At 41.9% G+C, this 17,528-nt stretch overlaps 1 protein-coding gene across 2 annotated transcripts in view; it reads right to left on the reverse strand.

The window, feature by feature from the left end:
• The window catches only part of LOC135912749 (phospholipid-transporting ATPase ABCA1-like), a 135,773-nt gene that overhangs the window by 43,588 nt on the left and 74,657 nt on the right, over nucleotides 1–17,528 (reverse strand). For both annotated transcript variants that reach the window (XM_065445282.1, XM_065445283.1), the window contains 11 exons: nucleotides 15,701–15,889; nucleotides 12,839–13,050; nucleotides 11,024–11,200; nucleotides 9,125–9,347; nucleotides 8,095–8,316; nucleotides 7,276–7,480; nucleotides 6,477–6,602; nucleotides 3,095–3,275; nucleotides 2,313–2,444; nucleotides 1,625–1,764; nucleotides 435–572 (listed from right to left, as the gene is read on the reverse strand). In XM_065445282.1, coding sequence (XP_065301354.1) covers nucleotides 435–572; nucleotides 1,625–1,764; nucleotides 2,313–2,444; nucleotides 3,095–3,275; nucleotides 6,477–6,602; nucleotides 7,276–7,480; nucleotides 8,095–8,316; nucleotides 9,125–9,347; nucleotides 11,024–11,200; nucleotides 12,839–13,050; nucleotides 15,701–15,889 — 1,945 coding nt within the window. The remainder of the gene's footprint in view (nucleotides 1–434; nucleotides 573–1,624; nucleotides 1,765–2,312; nucleotides 2,445–3,094; nucleotides 3,276–6,476; nucleotides 6,603–7,275; nucleotides 7,481–8,094; nucleotides 8,317–9,124; nucleotides 9,348–11,023; nucleotides 11,201–12,838; nucleotides 13,051–15,700; nucleotides 15,890–17,528) is intronic.

Genomic DNA, 17,528 nt, shown 5'->3' on the forward strand with positions numbered 1-17,528 from the left:
TCCGTCATGTCGTAACTTTAAACAACCAGTACCTTTTTTCTATCTAGTTTTCTATGGAAACCAAAGATACTATAGCAGGCTGCAATGAAGCTCGAAAGGATAGAATAAAGTGCCAACTTTTACTTCATCAGTTGTTATTGATTCATCAGTATTGATGTGTAACTAGCTCCTGCATACATTTATTAGGTGTAACAAATTTGAATATTAGCTGCTCACATCAATGAACACACATCGATAAGTATGCATGTTATGATTGAAACAAACCATTTAATTTCAACTTGCAAGTGTGCTCTACTAACATGCAATACATGTTGAACAGTCCAGCTTAGTTATACCCCGCACCCCTCTTTTGTTGTAATATATAAAAACATTTTAGAGTATGCAGAGCACTGGAATATGTTTCAACAATGTTTAAAGAATTCAAGGTGTCCTACCTTGCTTGTACTTTAGCATGAGGTCCCAGATCGCTCGCCGTGCATAAGGATCCACGCCGGCTGTCGGCTCATCCAGTATTACCGTGCGGCTGCCCCCAACAAATGCAATGGCTACAGAGAGCTTGCGCTGCATACCACCTAAACATTTTCGTAAAGTAAGGAAACAAAGAAGAAAAAAACCATTAGGCTTCAATGACTCCTTTGGCGCTGACCTCATTTACTGCAACAGCTGCATGTAGTAAACGCTGTAGTAAACGCTCTCATAGTAAACGCTGCCATCTTGTGAAGGACAACTTCTTTGTGGAATGCACAACATAGCCTTTATCCAGTACCGTATTGCCTGCTGTCACCACTGAAATACATACATGCACAGATGCCCCTATTTCCAGAGTCTGCGCAACACACAAAACTCCGCAACGAATGGCTAAGCATGACTGTCACATGACAGCTTAGTAATACCAGTTGGCATGTTTGGCTTCCAAGTGCATGTCGCCACAGTGGCGCAAGTTCAATCCCCACAGGTAGTAGGCAAAGTTTTTCTTCACCGTATGGTGACAGTAAAGCTGCGACTCATAAGATGCTTGTTCATTTGCTTGTTTGTTTGTTAATTCGAGTTTAATGGTGCAAGCTCAACTAAGGCTATGCTGTGCAAACCACAGGATGGTAAAGATCAATGAGAAATCAAAGAAACCATAATTTTGTTACTCTAAAATTTCTTTTTAAGTGCCAGTGTTGTCTAAAAACTTGAGAACATCTGTAAGGGCACATGCGAAACATCTCCTAAAGATAAAGTGGAGGATAAAGACGTGCAATCAGTATAATTCACGAAACTATTTTTATCTTCTTGTTTCAACAGCACGGCATGTAATTAAAATGTGTGTTCTTGGGATTCATTGCATATAGGTGGTCACTCGTTTCCCAATAAATAGTTATACATTATATGGGTGTGTCCTATATGTAGAGAGCAAATAACCACTTCAATAAGACGCTCTTGGTGACGGCAAGTTTTCCATTCAACAAAGAGACATTTGAATGAGTTGTCTCAATGACGATGGCGTAATGAAAAGGATGGACACCACAATCACTGTTTAGAGCTTTTAACTGCTGTCTCAATAAGCTATGAGAAACTATAAATTATATTCCTTGACTGGCGACATGATATTTCATTTAGTTGGTTGCAAGTGGCTCACCTGAGAGGTTACATGAGTATTCATCCCTCTTGTGGACCAGGGTTAATTCGCGCACAAACGAGTCAACTTCAGATTCAACTGCATCCGCAGTAAGGCCTTTGAGTCGAGAATAGAACCAGAGGTGCTCAGCAACTGTCAAGCTGTGATAAAGAGAAACATAACAATCGTTGTTGTTGCTGTCTGCATGATAAATTAGCGACTCTGCATTTGTTCTTAACGAAACCTTCAAACAAAAATGCAAGCAATGGAATAGCTTTACTTCAAGCACTGCAGCTTCATTTTGATATAAGAAATCTATTAACTCAAACGAAGCTTTAAACAAACGCTACAGTACAGGGCAGAGAGCTATATCTAGGAACAAGAATGCTGTGAATTACTGTTCTGAGCAAACGGGACACGAACAATCTTTTAAGTAAAGTGAGAGGTGAAATCACGGCACTCTTCAATGTCACACCACATGACAAAATATGTGGTGTCACGTGACCTCCACAGTGTTTGGCAAGGACAAAAGACAACAAAAAGCAGTTACCTTATATGTAAAGCAATATGTGCATTTTAAGAAAAGTGTTTTCAGATATTTGCAAATGCAGATATGAAGGAAATTATTTTGTTGTTCAAAGTGTTGTTCCTTTCCCATTTTGCAGTGCCTCAATTATGAAAATGACAGGCAAAAAAAACATGGAATTACTTGTCAAAAAGGACATTGTATTGGGGACAGGTGCCAAGGCTTCGACGGATGATGTCCATCTCAGTTCTGATGTCCTTTCCATAGATCTGAGCCGTGCCCTGTGTCGGAGGGTACAGGCCTGTTAGGATAGAGCTGAAAAGGAGCGAGAAAAAAATTAGGAACACTAATTCAAGCTGTAACAATCATATTAGCCTAGGCAGCTTAAGGTGAACTATTGTTAATTAATCTTTCAGTTACGCATGCTCCTGCTTCAAGTGCACTTCTGAAACATCGGCATTCAGAGTGCAGACTATACTCCGATTTTTTTTGTGCCATCTGCATGTCATGCGACAGTGCAGTGGCTAGTTGCACTGTGTAAAAAACTAACGCAAAGCACACTTAGGCATTGCTCTTGTGAATTGCATTGCTTGAAAATGCAAGAGTGTAAAGTTTATTGTTCTGAACCAGGGCATGTCTGCGTGTGTGCCCAGAATTAAGAACAATGTGTCACTACGCATGCGATGCAATGCACTCACTGTATCTGGTTTGTTGGTGTTCTACACCAACCCTTCAGGTATTTCGGGGTCTTGTTGCCCAGTTACTGATTTTCAACCATAGATGTTTACTGCCTCTCAATAATAGTTAATGCATGTAGTATAGTAAGCCAATGAGCTCAACTGTCGGCTATCACACCATCAATTCCACCACATACCAGAAAGAAGGCACAAAACATTTAGTGGCACAGTTTACAAAAGGAAAGCAAATGACAAGACTCCAAAGTGAGTGATGATCGGTGCACTCACATAGTGGTCGTCTTGCCAGCCCCGTTGTGGCCAAGGAATGAAGTGATCTGACCCTCGTAGAAGTTGAGGCTGAGCTCATTAACAGCCGCCCGATCTGCACCGGCGTACACCTTGGTCAACTTGCGGATAAGCACTCCAAGTGGCAGGTTACGTGGCTCTTCCTCCATGTCTTCTGTCTTCACTGATGTCGCATGCAATTGATGAAAGGAGGAAAGGCCCATTTATTTATCCATCCATCCATTTCTAGAGCAAAAAATGTTTTTTTTTCTTTCTTTTTTTCAACACTTCTTCAAAAACAGCCTTTGAAATTTACCTGGTTCAGACCACTACAGTCAAATTATCTGTCCAGGTGGATATCATTCGCAAGAAATTAATTCACTAGTTAAATAAGCTACACTGATCAAATTTTTAGCCATAAACTTTTTGGAACACATTTATAACAGAAAGTTGGAGGGAATCATTATAAAAGTCTAGTTTCATGTTTCTACATAAAATGGCCATGTAGATCAAGATACCTGCCATCAAATTGTTCGTTCAGTTTACCTGATTACGGACGTGGAATTGCGAAGCACGGCTTCTGGTATAAGCCCTCTGTGATGTAGTTGGCAAGCTTAAAATGACGCTTTGCCATAGCGCGTGATAAAGCGGTTCCATTTCACCCCTGATGCTGAAGTGACTAGGTGTTGGATTAGGAGCTGCCCAAAGTGCCAACCAACATCAAGTCGTGGGAAGAGGGAAATGCGACACCAGCTTCATTTTATGGCACCCTTTTAGGTCACCGAGGGGTTGGACAGCGAGCCCCACTTTGCGGTGTTGCGATAAATTGAAAGAATAATTTGTCACCTGTTATTTTGGCCTACATGGCCATCTTTAAATGTGGTAAAACAGAATTAGACTTTTATGACGATTCCTTCCAACTTTTCCCTATAAACATACACTATATAAAGTTTATAACAAACAATTATTTATTGCAATTAGTACGATTAGTGAAAGGATTGCTTTATGTTTATTTATTTATACTTTTGCAAATCATGTCTGCCTGGGCAGATAATTCATCTGTATTGATGTGATTAGTGTAAAGTTCATTAGCTTCTTTTAAAAGAAGTGCTTGGAGTAAAAGAAGAAACACTGTATAATGCCTACATGCCCTGGACACAAGTAGGTTATTATTGTTTTTCACAATGCCAAGCACCAGACATAACTTTCAGGAGGCTGGATAAGTGCTTTTCAAAACACAAGATAGTTTATGTTCAAATAGTTTTATGTTCCTGTAGTGAGTTTTTGCGTGGAGTCCACAATCTGTAAACTTAACAAAACTCGCTCAACAATTGAAAATTCTTGATCTTTTCAGCAGCTGTATGCTTTCTATGATTCTGAAGATGTAAGAAATGTGGTGAAAGTAAGTCTGCAACCAACGACATAAAGTGACATCTCAAAGGGTTAATGACAGGAGCAACAAAGTTGACTGAATTACTGACGCGACGAGTTAAACAAGATGCAGAAAAAATGTGAAAATGCACCGCTGATTCATTTCGCATTATTTGCTTGATTCTAACACACCCACAAATTCCATGTGTCCAAAGTATAAATTAATATAGAAATGGCACTGAAGATCCTAAACAAAGTGTAAACCTAATGCGTACCCGATTTTTCTTTTCTTTTTAGCCTTCCCCCCCCCCAAAAAAAATGGGCAATACGTTGTGCAATAGTGGCCGGTTTCCTAAAGTCATGCTGCGTGGCGATACCTAGCCCTGCGGGAAGGGCACCCTAGTGAGCACACATGACATCTCAGACTTTGCAAAGTGCTTCTCTCTGCAAGAATGAAGCGTGCTCAGACACCTGAAGGTGACCTCAGAAATGCAAAAAACGATGTCCGGCCTGCCCTAAAGAGACTAGCCGCGCAGTTGTTTTCTAAAGTCAGCATCGCCGCACGGTTATTTGAAGTTAGCTTCTCTTCCAAACAGTTGTGTTATGCGGCGAAGCATACAAACGCCGCGAACGCAGTTTTTGGTTATATTTTCTTGAGATAAACAAATGGCGAGCCTTAGAATCGTATATATATCGTAATCAAACACTGTGAGCTACCGTGATTGCTTGAAAATCTTTGCAGGGCAGGCCGAAAACAGTCATTCCGACGAGAGATTTTTGATGTGTGTTCAATGCATTTACTGTGCCCTAAGCTCTGCCAAGACAGATGCTGCCACTAAAGGGGTTGCTAATGGGGTCACCATAGGGGCCAGGCATGGGCGTACTGACTGGCCAAGTTCGAATTATCTGGCGAAGGCCAATTTTAGGAATGAAATAACAAAAGTTTTGGTCCGTATAAATGCATTGCTTTATATTGGTACCTTTGATCGGGATCGAATTAACCGGAAAATCGAACTGAAGTCAAATTAATGGTAGTCTACTGTATTATATTTCAAAGGAGCCAAAGGTTGAACTTAGCAAGCTTAAAGATCTTATACAGTGCTGCAATGGCTCAAATACTTAGAAATATATACTTTGAAATCCATGATGTCCCTCTGAAATACTGACGGTAAGGTCCTAGCACGAAACTTTAAAAACGGAAGCCTGGTCTTCATTCTCTCTTCTAGTAATCAACTTTTTAGTGCAAGATTAATGAAAGCAAAGCTTTTAAATGATACTTTATCAATCTCAACTGATTTAAAGTTTCTCATTAGTGTGTTTCGTCGAGTGAGGTGGCAATAAATCACCAACAAACAATGTTTAATATAATGCTCAGATGCAGCACTGTTGTCCTCAGTCAACCGACTCCATGACATGCCCGCAAATATTTTTTTTCTAATCTGGTCTAATCTCATCACTCTACCTTATACTCTGCTGCTCTCATCTGCACTTCCCTCTACTGGCACCACTTCTATATTACTCTAATAAACCACCAGTTATCTGCTCTATACATTATGTTATCTGTGCCCAACTTACTTTCTTCCTTTTAAAGGAGTATTGACATTAAATTTCTGGCTTTCCGTATTTTGCTTTAAAGTCCCCGACCTCAAAACGCTAGAAAAAATACTGAAAAGCCTTAAATGATTTATACTACGACAGCGTTTTTTATGAACTAGTATCAGTTTAATTTCTCAAGGAGGTGTATGTGTCATGACATCATGACACAGAAAATGGTCACATGGAAGCAGAACGGCACAACACTTCGGCACCCACTCCAACTCGCTCAGTCGTCAGTTATGCTGCTACATCGTGCAGCTACCAGTAGGACTTGGTGGCCACGCAGCAAGTAGCAGGCAACAGCAGCATAGCAGACAACCGAGTAAGCCGGGTTGAGTATGCAAGGCATATTTGCTTTCTAATCCATACTGTTGCCTTCTAGTAATGCGTAAATGAACAAATGATGGAAGCGACTAACCATTCAAGCTAGCCGTTCCATTGCACGACTCCCATGCTGACTTTCTTGGACTGTCGCAATGTGAGCCACCACACCAATAGGACTTGGTGACAAAGAAGTACCATGGCTTTGGCACTCCATATTGCCCTGCAGATTAGCAAAGAGCAAAACTTCAAGCTAGCACTTTGGGTAAGCACGAGCGTGACAGGCTCCTCGGACTGCCTTCGTGAACCCTTGGCTTAAGAAGTTGCAACGAAGTCCATCAAAGCACAGTTCCAAGGCCCCAGTGACGTCGGAGTGACATCGTGCTATCGAATACCTGCTGCTTGTAACGTGCTGCGCGCATCAAGCGACACAGTGAACTGAACAAACTCACCAAAACAAGGCAGTTGATCAGAGAGTTTGTTGCCTATGTAACCAGCACTGTCAAAATACAGCCCTAAGTACATCCCATGCGGTGTGGATACTTAATGAGAGGAGCAACACTACAGTTGGTCAACTCATTAACTATCCTCAACTCCCAAATTTCTCAAGACCTCTAGTGTTCCACAAAATTAAATCTGGGTTGAAGCTCATTGGTCTAAATGAACTATAACAACAGACAAATTAGGCTTCAACCCCGTCTAAAGACAACATAGAAAGCATCATTCTGAGTTTCATAAAAGCATGCCTACTTCACAGTGAGCAGGAATTGACTCTAGGCTGCTGACTCTGTTTTGTTACATTATTTTTATTTTTTTTAGTTCTTATAAAGCAGGTTCATTTCTAGTCTAATCCATGGCCTGAGAACAGTGTGGATCTATCATCATTGTGTGCTCACCAGGAAAGACAGCTTCGATGTACCACGCGAGCACAAAGTAGAGCACGGCGTCGAGCAGCAACAGGCCCATGACGTGAGCAATGGAGAAGGTGTCCGGAGGTAGGCCTCCCCGGAGCAGGTTGTGCCAATGCACGCCAACTCCCTCCTCCTCAAAGTGAGCAAAGTAGCTGCAGCCGAGGCCAAAGGCCACGTTAGGCACCAAGCTCTGCGAGATGCAAGACAGTACATGTGGGTCATGTTGTCATTTAGAAATACTTTTGGCACATGTTAGGCTTCAATAACGAACAAATCGATGTGGAAAGCCAGGAATGCACATGTTATGCACTACATATGCTAGAACAAAGACGGACACTGCTGTCGTCCAAGGTAAGAAGCATAATTACATTAACAAAAATTGGCGTTTATGTTACACAGAAGTGATCCAAAAGATGCTTTCTTTCTTGTCTTGTTTTAGGTTGGCCATTCACCAGGTTTAGTACCACAGTCACCACCAGGTTCTAATTACCACAGTCAGTGATATGACAAAACTTGGTGATGAATAGGTTAACTGCACAGCATAATATCTCATGATAATGACTCAAAGCTGCAATAACTTGAAGTTGCAATGATCAAAATTTGCAATGTCTGAATGTTACAACGACCAATAGTCGCAACGACCAAAAGCCACAGACAGTGACTGAAAATCCCAGCGACTGAAAGTTGCAAGGGCCAAAAGTTGCAAGGGCCAAAAGCTGCAATGGCTGAGCAATGATACCTGAAGGTTGTTCCCTGGCCTCACTTCAAGCAAAGAGTCAAACAGTGTGACAGACAGACACTTACAACAGCACTCTTTTGGTGAACACTGAGGCGGTCCTTCCAGAGCTTGACAAATGGGTAGGGCAGGTAGCAGGTGAAGAAGAGGATTCCGCCAGCTGCAGCCGCAATGTTGGCCCGTGAGAACAGGGCAGCCACGAGAAAAGCCTTGCACACGATGGACGCCCCGAAGCAGGCCAGGAACACAAAGATTACCACCGGGTCTGAATGGTCCAGCACCTGGCCAAACTGTACAACACGACATTCAAAGGCATTCAGTCAACATCAGTACATCATGAGTACAAATGGAAGTCATTTTTGCTAACAAGTTCAGCTTGGAGGCTGATGAAAGATGCAAACTTAATTGCTAAGCCAAGGTTTCACATCTAAATCAACAGTGTCTTCAGCTTCTGAGTGCACTGAATGCAGTGCAAGAACTTTACATTGTTGCAATGAAACTTCGATACAGTGCAATACAAATTGCAACACACAGGGCGTTTGTAGGTAGCTGTTCTGCAGAGACAGTACTTAAAATGAGAACGCAATGCAAATGTGAAGTTAGGAAAGTGTGAACTTGGAACAAAGCAGCAGCGGGCCATCTGCCATGCACACACACCTTTGTCACCTGCTCATCAAAGCCTCAGTTGCTTTGCCGTTGGTTGTTTCTTTGTCTTTTTTTTTCATTCAACACACAACAATTGCAAATGGTTCGTTCATATAGACCTTGTTCCTTCCATGTTCTTGTTTTAAGCAGTCTTTATACTTCTGATCAAGAAGTAATTCAGATTACTAAGTGCAAGGAACTAGAGATTAGTTATGTTACATTACATAATGCTGATCAACCAGTCAATATGCACTAACTAGCCCAGCAAAATACTGTGTCACTGTACTAGAGCTTTCCATAACAAGGTTACCAACTCCAACCAGTGGCAGTTAGGAACACCACAAAACTCAAAATTCACATTGCAATTCTCAGTTCAGAGTTTTGTTACAAGTTGCAAGTGATCGAGTGCTTTGTAAGGAAGGAATACCAAGCAACAGTACAGGAACAACATGCCTTGAGAATGCAGGTGAGGAGAACTGAAGAGATAAGCATGAAGCCAAATGCGTCGATGAACCAGGAGAGCCAGAGGACTCCACTTCCCAGGCCCATAACACGCATGACCTCCTTGAGGCGCAGCTCCTTTTCCCGGACAATGCTCTTGATGAGCATTGCGAATGAGTACACCCACGACAGCACCATGAACATGGGGAAGGACTCTGCTATTGTCACTATGAACCTGCGTTCGGAGCAGACAGATACGATAAAGGCACACAAACAGCATTTACACACCTGGACATTAAGAACTTCAAGACTGCAGAAACAGAGCACTGATTACACAATATGCATAAATGCAAACAAATACAATCAAGTTGAGCGTACAGTGTGGATCACTCTCAAGCAGAACAATCAACTGGTAACAAAGTCAGCATAACTGCAATGTTCTTCATTTCAGCTGATAAATGGATAATATGTGATACGAGTAGAAAAAGTGGCTGATATGACATTTCAGGTAGACATCTATACATAAGAATAGTCTTCCAACCTCCATGTAATCTGCTGTTGATGTCATGCCTCAGTTGCAACAATGGTGGAATGCTAGCTAGGTGTTCCTTTAACGATGTACTGCACTGTATATCCTGCATGCGAGGGCTTTTGGGGATGCAGTTTGCAGCTGTTAGCTTTTCAACAGTAAAGAGCATGTTAACTGGTTTTAGACTAGACTTGCTGATACAGTTTAAACACTGCACATCCTTTGTCATTCACTGTACAACATATATGTTAAAATGCAGTGCTTAGATCATTTGTGACTAAGTGCAGTGAAGAAAAAATAATGTGTATGAGAAGTCTGAAATGGGATTCAATGTACCTAAGTAGCTGAATAAGAAATGTGGTGTTACATTCTATCATGCATTCTTAATGCAGTGGCAATTAAGTTGGTCAGGTTTGTACTACATGCAAGTTAGTCCTGCCTTTGTAATGCACAGAAGTCTGTGACTAGGTGTTTCTCTAAAACACGACCATGGGCAGGTGTGTTTCCTGATCTGTTCTAAAATTAAGGCTCGATGAGCATGAAGACATGACGCTATTATTCCTTCAGCAATACTGTCAGCTTCATGACCAGCAGAAAGAGTTGGAAAATTCGAAAGCTTCCCATTTTTAAATCGGAATGACAGAGTGTTGTGAAATGAAATGAAACATGAAGGGTAGGTAAGCATTACAACAACAAACACTTTAAGCCATGGGCACAGTACTGTTAACAAAGTACTGTTTGTAGCTGGCCAGTACACTGCAGTATGAAATTAATTTCGGGCTATTATGTGCCAAAACCAAAATTTCATTATGAGGCATACAGTAGTGCGGGACTCCAGATTTTGACCACCAGGTGATCATTAACGTGCCCCCAATGCATGGAACACAAGTGTTTTTTTACACTGCAGTAAGTACAAGCCATGCTGAAAGTTTTTACACAGGCTTAATGCAGGCTAGCAGAGTCAGTGACTTATCCTACATAGAGAGTTAAATATGACCAATTAGAAATACCACTAGAAAGGGCTTAAGGTTAGCTGGTCATTAGAAAAGTTCTAATTATGACCGATTGAAAGCTGTTTGTAGTGGATGGCCCAATCATCATCAACATAATTATCATCATCATTTATGATCTTCAATTACCCTTGTCTGGTGCTGCCTTACACCACTCTATGCCTGCAAATTTTCTAATCTCATCCCCTCAACTGGTTCTCTGCCATATTTGACAGCACTTTTCTTTCCTTGGCTTCAGATAGTAATACCTCCACAAAATCTTGAATGAGAGTGCAGTACTGTAAGCATAAACACAAGCAGAACAGTGAAGTGGTGAGCTGCAGTTGCCGAAAGAAACACCCCCAAGAGAGAACGAATGATAAGCCAACCCACTGATCAAAGATGTAGCAGGGGTATGGAAACTGCTGCAGGTAGACCCCCGTTGTCTTCTCCCATCCCGTCTGTAGTGCTATGATGGAGTGTTCTACGAGGTCTTGCAAGTAGGCAAAGCCAAATGTCAGGTACTTGAGGTCAATGGTCGGGCGACGGCGTGGACCTGGCCGAAAAATTCTGTGAGTAGAAAAAACATGAAGCAAATTTCAGATCACTGGAACCAGAAATCAGCTGTCAAACTAGCACTCGCTAAAATTTGAGGTCTGTGAGCCCTTCGGGTACCTCTAAGTGAGACAATGGCTGAAACTGCAAACAAGGCCTTGATGACAAGAGGAAGCAGCTTTGTTTGTATGCCAGTAGATATGGAAACAAATTCAAATTCTGCCACCTTCCTGATGAAAAATCTCTGCTTGATGGTTTCAGTGTGCCTATCAGCCTGCCGGTAGAACATGCAAGAGCCTCTGTTCTGAATGGCAGATACAAGCCAGACTGCGCGAGGACTCCTTGTATTTCTAGATGCAGCATGAAAAACATCACACAAGTTCAGGAAAAAGAAATTGTGGGAGTATTGGTATCAGTGCTGGTGCCTGTTAGACTTTTCTTCATCCTCATTCTCTTGTGTGTTGTAGTCTTCAAGTCATGAATAACCAACCAGTCCAATTCTTTACATTTCTAACCCAAGAAAGCTCACAACAACCAATCTAGAGATGCACCATTGAAGATATCTCTTCATAAAAAGGAAAAAAGGACAAGAAAAGCAACTAGCAAGGCAGCTGTGACAACTGTGTTTTGGTGTCAAGCTAAATTCTACACTTCAATTCAGAGTAAATAAAGAAAAAAATACAGCTCGGTTTTCAGACACACCTGAAAAGTTTGACTACCTTCACTGAGACCTGACTTCAGCCCCTACATTTCCAGCATGCAAGATTTACCTGTCTTATTTCTTGCTCAGACAGTGCGAGGCTGCTAAGAGTAGCTACAACACAACTTTGGCAGATTAAAGTGTAACATTCTCCTAGTTAAGGTCTCGGTGTGGCATCTGGTCTACTGTGCATGTTATTTTATTTTCTAAAAAAATTTAAGAAGAAAAAGTTACGGCAGAATCCACCTGACGATGACTGTTGACAGTAACGTGATTAGCATTCAAAGCAATGAAGCGATACACTGTATTGCTGAAGTCCAGTTTACTTAAAATCCGTAGTGGTCATTCTGACACTTCTTTTGCTTCAGCTACATCCAACATACGCTGGCTCCAGTATAGGCTCGCATCACCATCGCACTCACTTGCCAAGGTCGCCCATGAGCATGGTGAAATGACAGCAATAAAATGACGAAAGAATGACTTCGATGATGACAAAGACTGTATGATGACGATGGCATGACAAAAATTAGAGGATGATTCTGAAATGATGACGTTGGTATAACGATGACAGGGTGATGGTGACAGCATAAGGGCAATGGCATGATGACGAGCATATGGCGACAATGGCGACACGACGGTATGACGACAACCAGATGACAAAACTGGAATGGCGAGGGTTGCATGACCACGATGGCATGACTATGACAGTATGACAACTGATTAAAAATCCTAGGGCTTTATGTTACAAAACCACGATTTGATTATGAGGCATGCTGTAGTGTGGGACTATTGATTAATTTTGACTGCCAGGGGGTTCTTTAACGTGCACCCAATGCACCGTATAAACAATTTTTTTTCATTTTGCCCCCATCGAAGTAATAAAAAGACTGCGACCGAATGAAGGAGTCCAGAACAGTTAAAGGTGTGAGAGCGATTGGAAATCATACCATTACCTGTCTTCAATCTTTTTTGTTGAGTCCACTTTGCGAGCATCCATGCGAATCTTGTAGCGGATGAATGGCGGAAGCACCTCATTGTCCTGGGAGCTCTTCATTCCGCTAAACACTAGTGCCGCCCAGAGCTTGTTCTCTCGCATCAGCGTCAAACCACGTGGCATTAGTGCCTCCTCAGAGGGGAAGCCCTCAAACCGGTCCATCTCAAAACACTAGAGAACAGAGAAGGAGGGGGTGGAACAAAAAAAAAAAAAACAGGAAGGTGGAGCTCAGAATGACATGGTCGGATACTGTCCCTTGCGGTACAAAACTACACTGTGATACACAGTGAGTAACCAAGGCAAACCTTAAGAACTAAATTATGGAGTTTTACGTGCCAAAACAACTTTATGATTATGAGGCACACCATAGTGGAGGACTCCGAAAATTTCGACCACCTGGGGTTCTTTAACGTGCACCAAATCTAAGTACATGGGTGTTTTCACATTTCACCCCCATCAAAATGCGGCCGCCGTGGCCGGGATTCGATCCCGCGACCTCGTGCTCAGCAGCCTAATACCATAGCCACTGAGCAACCATGGCGGGTAAAGGCAAAGCTTGTACTAAATTCAACTGACACTGCCTCTCGGCCTTTTGCCTAAAAGCAATGTTCCTACTGCCCTTTGGCTGGGTTTGCACTAATGCAGAGCTCCTCAAGATTGGAGCATGAGGAAGCCTGCCAAAACCGAACATTTAGCTGTTCGATCCCGGAGCAACTGAAGAAGACACCCGACGGGAATTCTGTTAGGCCTCAGCCGCACTTCTCACTAAAAGGTGGCATCGCCTCCGAGTGCTCTGAATGAACAAGGCAAATGTGTTCCAAGCATTTCGTTTCAACCAACCAGCAGGTGTAAAGAACACCACCAGAGCCTTCTAGAGTGCTCAAATGTTACCAGTCAAATGTATAATCGAAATTAGAATTAAAGCTTTTTATTCAAGTGTGACAGTTTGCATACTTAGGAGGGGTGCAATAGGCAATTCAGTGCCTGACTAGGCTCTCTCTCCTGTAAAACAATGCCGTGCACTTGAACACATGGTGGCAGACCCTTTGCATTTAAAGGGCGCATCACGTCAGTGTTGAATATCAAATCCATACCTGACAGCTTAGCGAGACCTCTTAATTTTATAGCAAACCAGTTTGGCTGTATCACTGATGCAGGTGACAGGTGACAGGCTGTACGCTGCTGCAGGTGACAGTGAAATATATTGCTGGCAACTGGCAATGGTGAAATTTCACAAACGGTGAAATTTTGAATTAACCACACAATCAATCCCATATGTTGCAGGTCAGTCCTAGAAATCTCATCAAGGAACATGAGCAAGCATACTGCCAAATGGCTCAAATTTTGTTATCGTTATCAGCCTGTTTTAACCTTTTAAGTGTCAAAGGCGTAAATATACACGGTGCCGCAAACAAGTCCCAAATGGCCGATGCCACATATTTATTACACCGTCTGCATGTCTGAAAAATGTGCCACTTCTTCAACTCACTGTTGCCCAGCAAGTGCTGCCACCCTGTGCGGATACAAAAAAAAAAAATTTGTTTTCACTCCGCAATCTCTTGGTTTTAATTCCACAGCTTGTTTAAGCCGATGCGTCAGCGAATGCTCCCACATCTGCATGTGGGTGGATGCACAATGGTTAGTTTTGGTTTAGTCTCGTTGGCTGTTTCCGTTATTATTTTATTTTATTTTTTCACTTGCAAAAACTGATACCTACCTGGTTTCTAATCTCTCAAAGGGTCACTGCTAAATGCTTGCTCGTTTATTGCTCACAGAGGTGCGAATACATCTGTTCACAGGCAGGTGCTGGTATTAAAAATGATGCTGTTGTATATGAGCGATGCTGTCGTGCCTCCGTTTCTTTTCACCAGACACGTGAAAACTGATTGACCCTCGCTGCCAATGGGATGGAGCATTGCTGCAAGTTTCCAACTCATTTGGTTTTTCCGACGAGCGCACAACCATAAAATTTTCTTGCATGGGCTGTCAGCCCTGGTTCGATTACGCTGTGGACGTGCGTGCCTGTTGCTCTTCTTCAAGTGAGCTGAGCAGCGATTCCTTCGATGCGGACTGCTGCCCAAGTGCCAAATCAGAATACAATTATTCCAGTGTATTTACTTTCTTATTCTTATTATAAGTATTTATGCAAGCCCATCTGTATTCATGAATAAACAATGGATGTTTACCTATGGATTTTTTTTTGTCACTTTATGGTCACTAAAAAAAATTGCAGTAGATGCTTTTCAAAATAGGTCATTCTGAAGATTTTAAGTCTGCAATAAACAAAAAATCGACCTTAGGGTGTTGCATTTCGCGAAAAAAATTAGCTATTAGAAGGGTTAAGTAGAATGCAGCAGGACAATGGTCTCTCCCAACTATCTCCACTTTTCTTAATCCTTTGTCCTCTGCGGTCTTCTGCGGTATTTGACTATAATTCTTGGCCCCAGTAGCTTGGACAGATGGCGTGCTTGCAACTCTCTTGGCAGCAGTTCGAATGTGAAAGAGATAGATTTTTTTCATGCATTCAAAAATATGCAGCTGCTGCAATCTCACAGGCCTGTATATGAATCACATTATCTGTATTATGGCAAAACATATTGAACATTCTATTTGTTCTACAATGCCATAAGTAATTAAGCAGTTATGTTATATAATGCTTTAAGGCAGCCTTCCTTGCAGAAAAACAAAAGTATCCAGAGACAACGGTGACTTAACAATTGAACAAATCAAATTAAATCGTCGAATTTAACGTCCCGAAAAAGCACAGTACATTGCCATAGTCATTGAGCAGCCATGGTGGGTTCAGAGTTGAATGACTCACCTCAAAGACGTGATACATTTCCTGTGCCACCTTGTTAATTCTCTCAATGCGGCCGTCCCAGTCAGAGAGCAGCCACTCAAGCACACTTTGAGCTCGGGCAGCCTCTGGAAGTTCCTCTGTGGTGGCCTTACTTTCTGCCTTTTCTCCAGCAAGGAAGAATGCCTCCAGGCCTTCAGACGTGGACAGTTTCTAAAGGGTTCACGGGAAACCACCATCACACATAGTGCAGCTTGAGAGGAAATAACAGCTACAAGCAACATCAGCAGCAGCACAGCAGCAGCACAGCAGCTTATCTTTATGTCCCCTGCAGGATGAAAGCCACTCCCAACGATCTCCGATTATCTCTGTCTTGCACTAGCTGATTACAACTTCTGCCTGCAAATTTCCTAACCTCATCGCCCCAACTAATTTTCCACCATCTTCGATTGCGATTTCCTTCCCTTAGTACACATTCTGTAACTCTAATGGTCCACCGGTTACCTGCTGTACTAATTAACTGGCCTGCCCAGCTCCATTTCTTTTCTCTTAATGTCAACTGGAATCTTGGCAATCCCCCTTTGCTCTCTGATCCACACCGCTGTCTTCCCGTCTCTTAATGTCATGCCTAACAATTTTCATTCCATCGCTCTTTGCACAGTCCTTAACTTGTTATTGGGCTTCCTCGCAAACCTCCAAATTTCTGCCCCATATGTTAGCACAGCTAGAATGCAATGATTGTACACTTTTCTTTTCAATGAAAGCATTAAGCTCCCAGTCAGGATTTTGTAATGCCTTCCACAGGCACTCCAACCCATTTTTATTCTTCTGTAAATTTCCTTCTCATGATCAGTGTCCACGGCAAGTAATTGACCTTGATGAATGTACTCCTGCATACACTCTAGAGGCTGACTGGTGATCATGAATTCTTTTTTAAGAAATCTGGAGAGTGCAATGAACCTCTCTATATGGCTTTGATAGTTTATGAAAAAGCATTTGATTCAGTAGGGATACCAGCAGTCATGGAGGTATTGCACAATCGAAAAATACAGGAGGCATACGTGAATATCTTCAGAAATATCTACAAAGGCACCACAACTACCTTAATTTCCCTAAAGAAAAGTGGAAAAATACCTATCAAGAAAGGGATCAATAAAGGAGACATTATCTCTCCAATGCTATTCACTGCATGCTTACAAGAAATATTCAAGCTATTAGACTGGAAAGGTTTAAGTGTGAGGGTCAATGGTAAATATCTCAACCATTTTTGGTTTGCAGATGACATTGTCCCATTCAGCAACACTGGGGATGAATTGCAACAGACAACTGAGGGCCTTAACCCGGAAAATGTAAGGGTGTAGGGTTGAAGATTAATATGAAGAAGACAAAGGCAATGTCCAGCAGCAATATAATAATACATTTATATTAAGATGGCCATACTGACTCTTAAGTACCCCTAAGCAGTAAACAATCAGATACAAGCAAACAAAGAGGGTCAGAGAATGAATGAATGAATGAATGAATGAATGAATGAATGAATGAATGAATGAATGAATGGCACAGTCAGTTTTCCAAGAATGAAAAGTATTGAACACACTGGCCTACTTACAAGTACACTTATTAACTTAGTAACAAAAATCATTTCTACACTGTTCAGCACACATATCCTGCATATGTGGTCAAAGTCATTGCAAGCCATTTGACTGCAAAGCCATTTCAAGATCCCAATTTAGCGAAACTGATTGACAGATGGTGTTTGACAAATCAAAGACACGAAATGCAATCTACGAGAGATTGTATAGCAGCGAGTTCTAGATTTCAGTTTTGACAACCATGGGTTCTTGACCATACA

The sequence above is a fragment of the Dermacentor albipictus genome, chromosome 9, assembly GCF_038994185.2.
Source record: "Dermacentor albipictus isolate Rhodes 1998 colony chromosome 9, USDA_Dalb.pri_finalv2, whole genome shotgun sequence".
Taxonomy (NCBI): Eukaryota; Metazoa; Arthropoda; class Arachnida; order Ixodida; family Ixodidae; genus Dermacentor; species Dermacentor albipictus.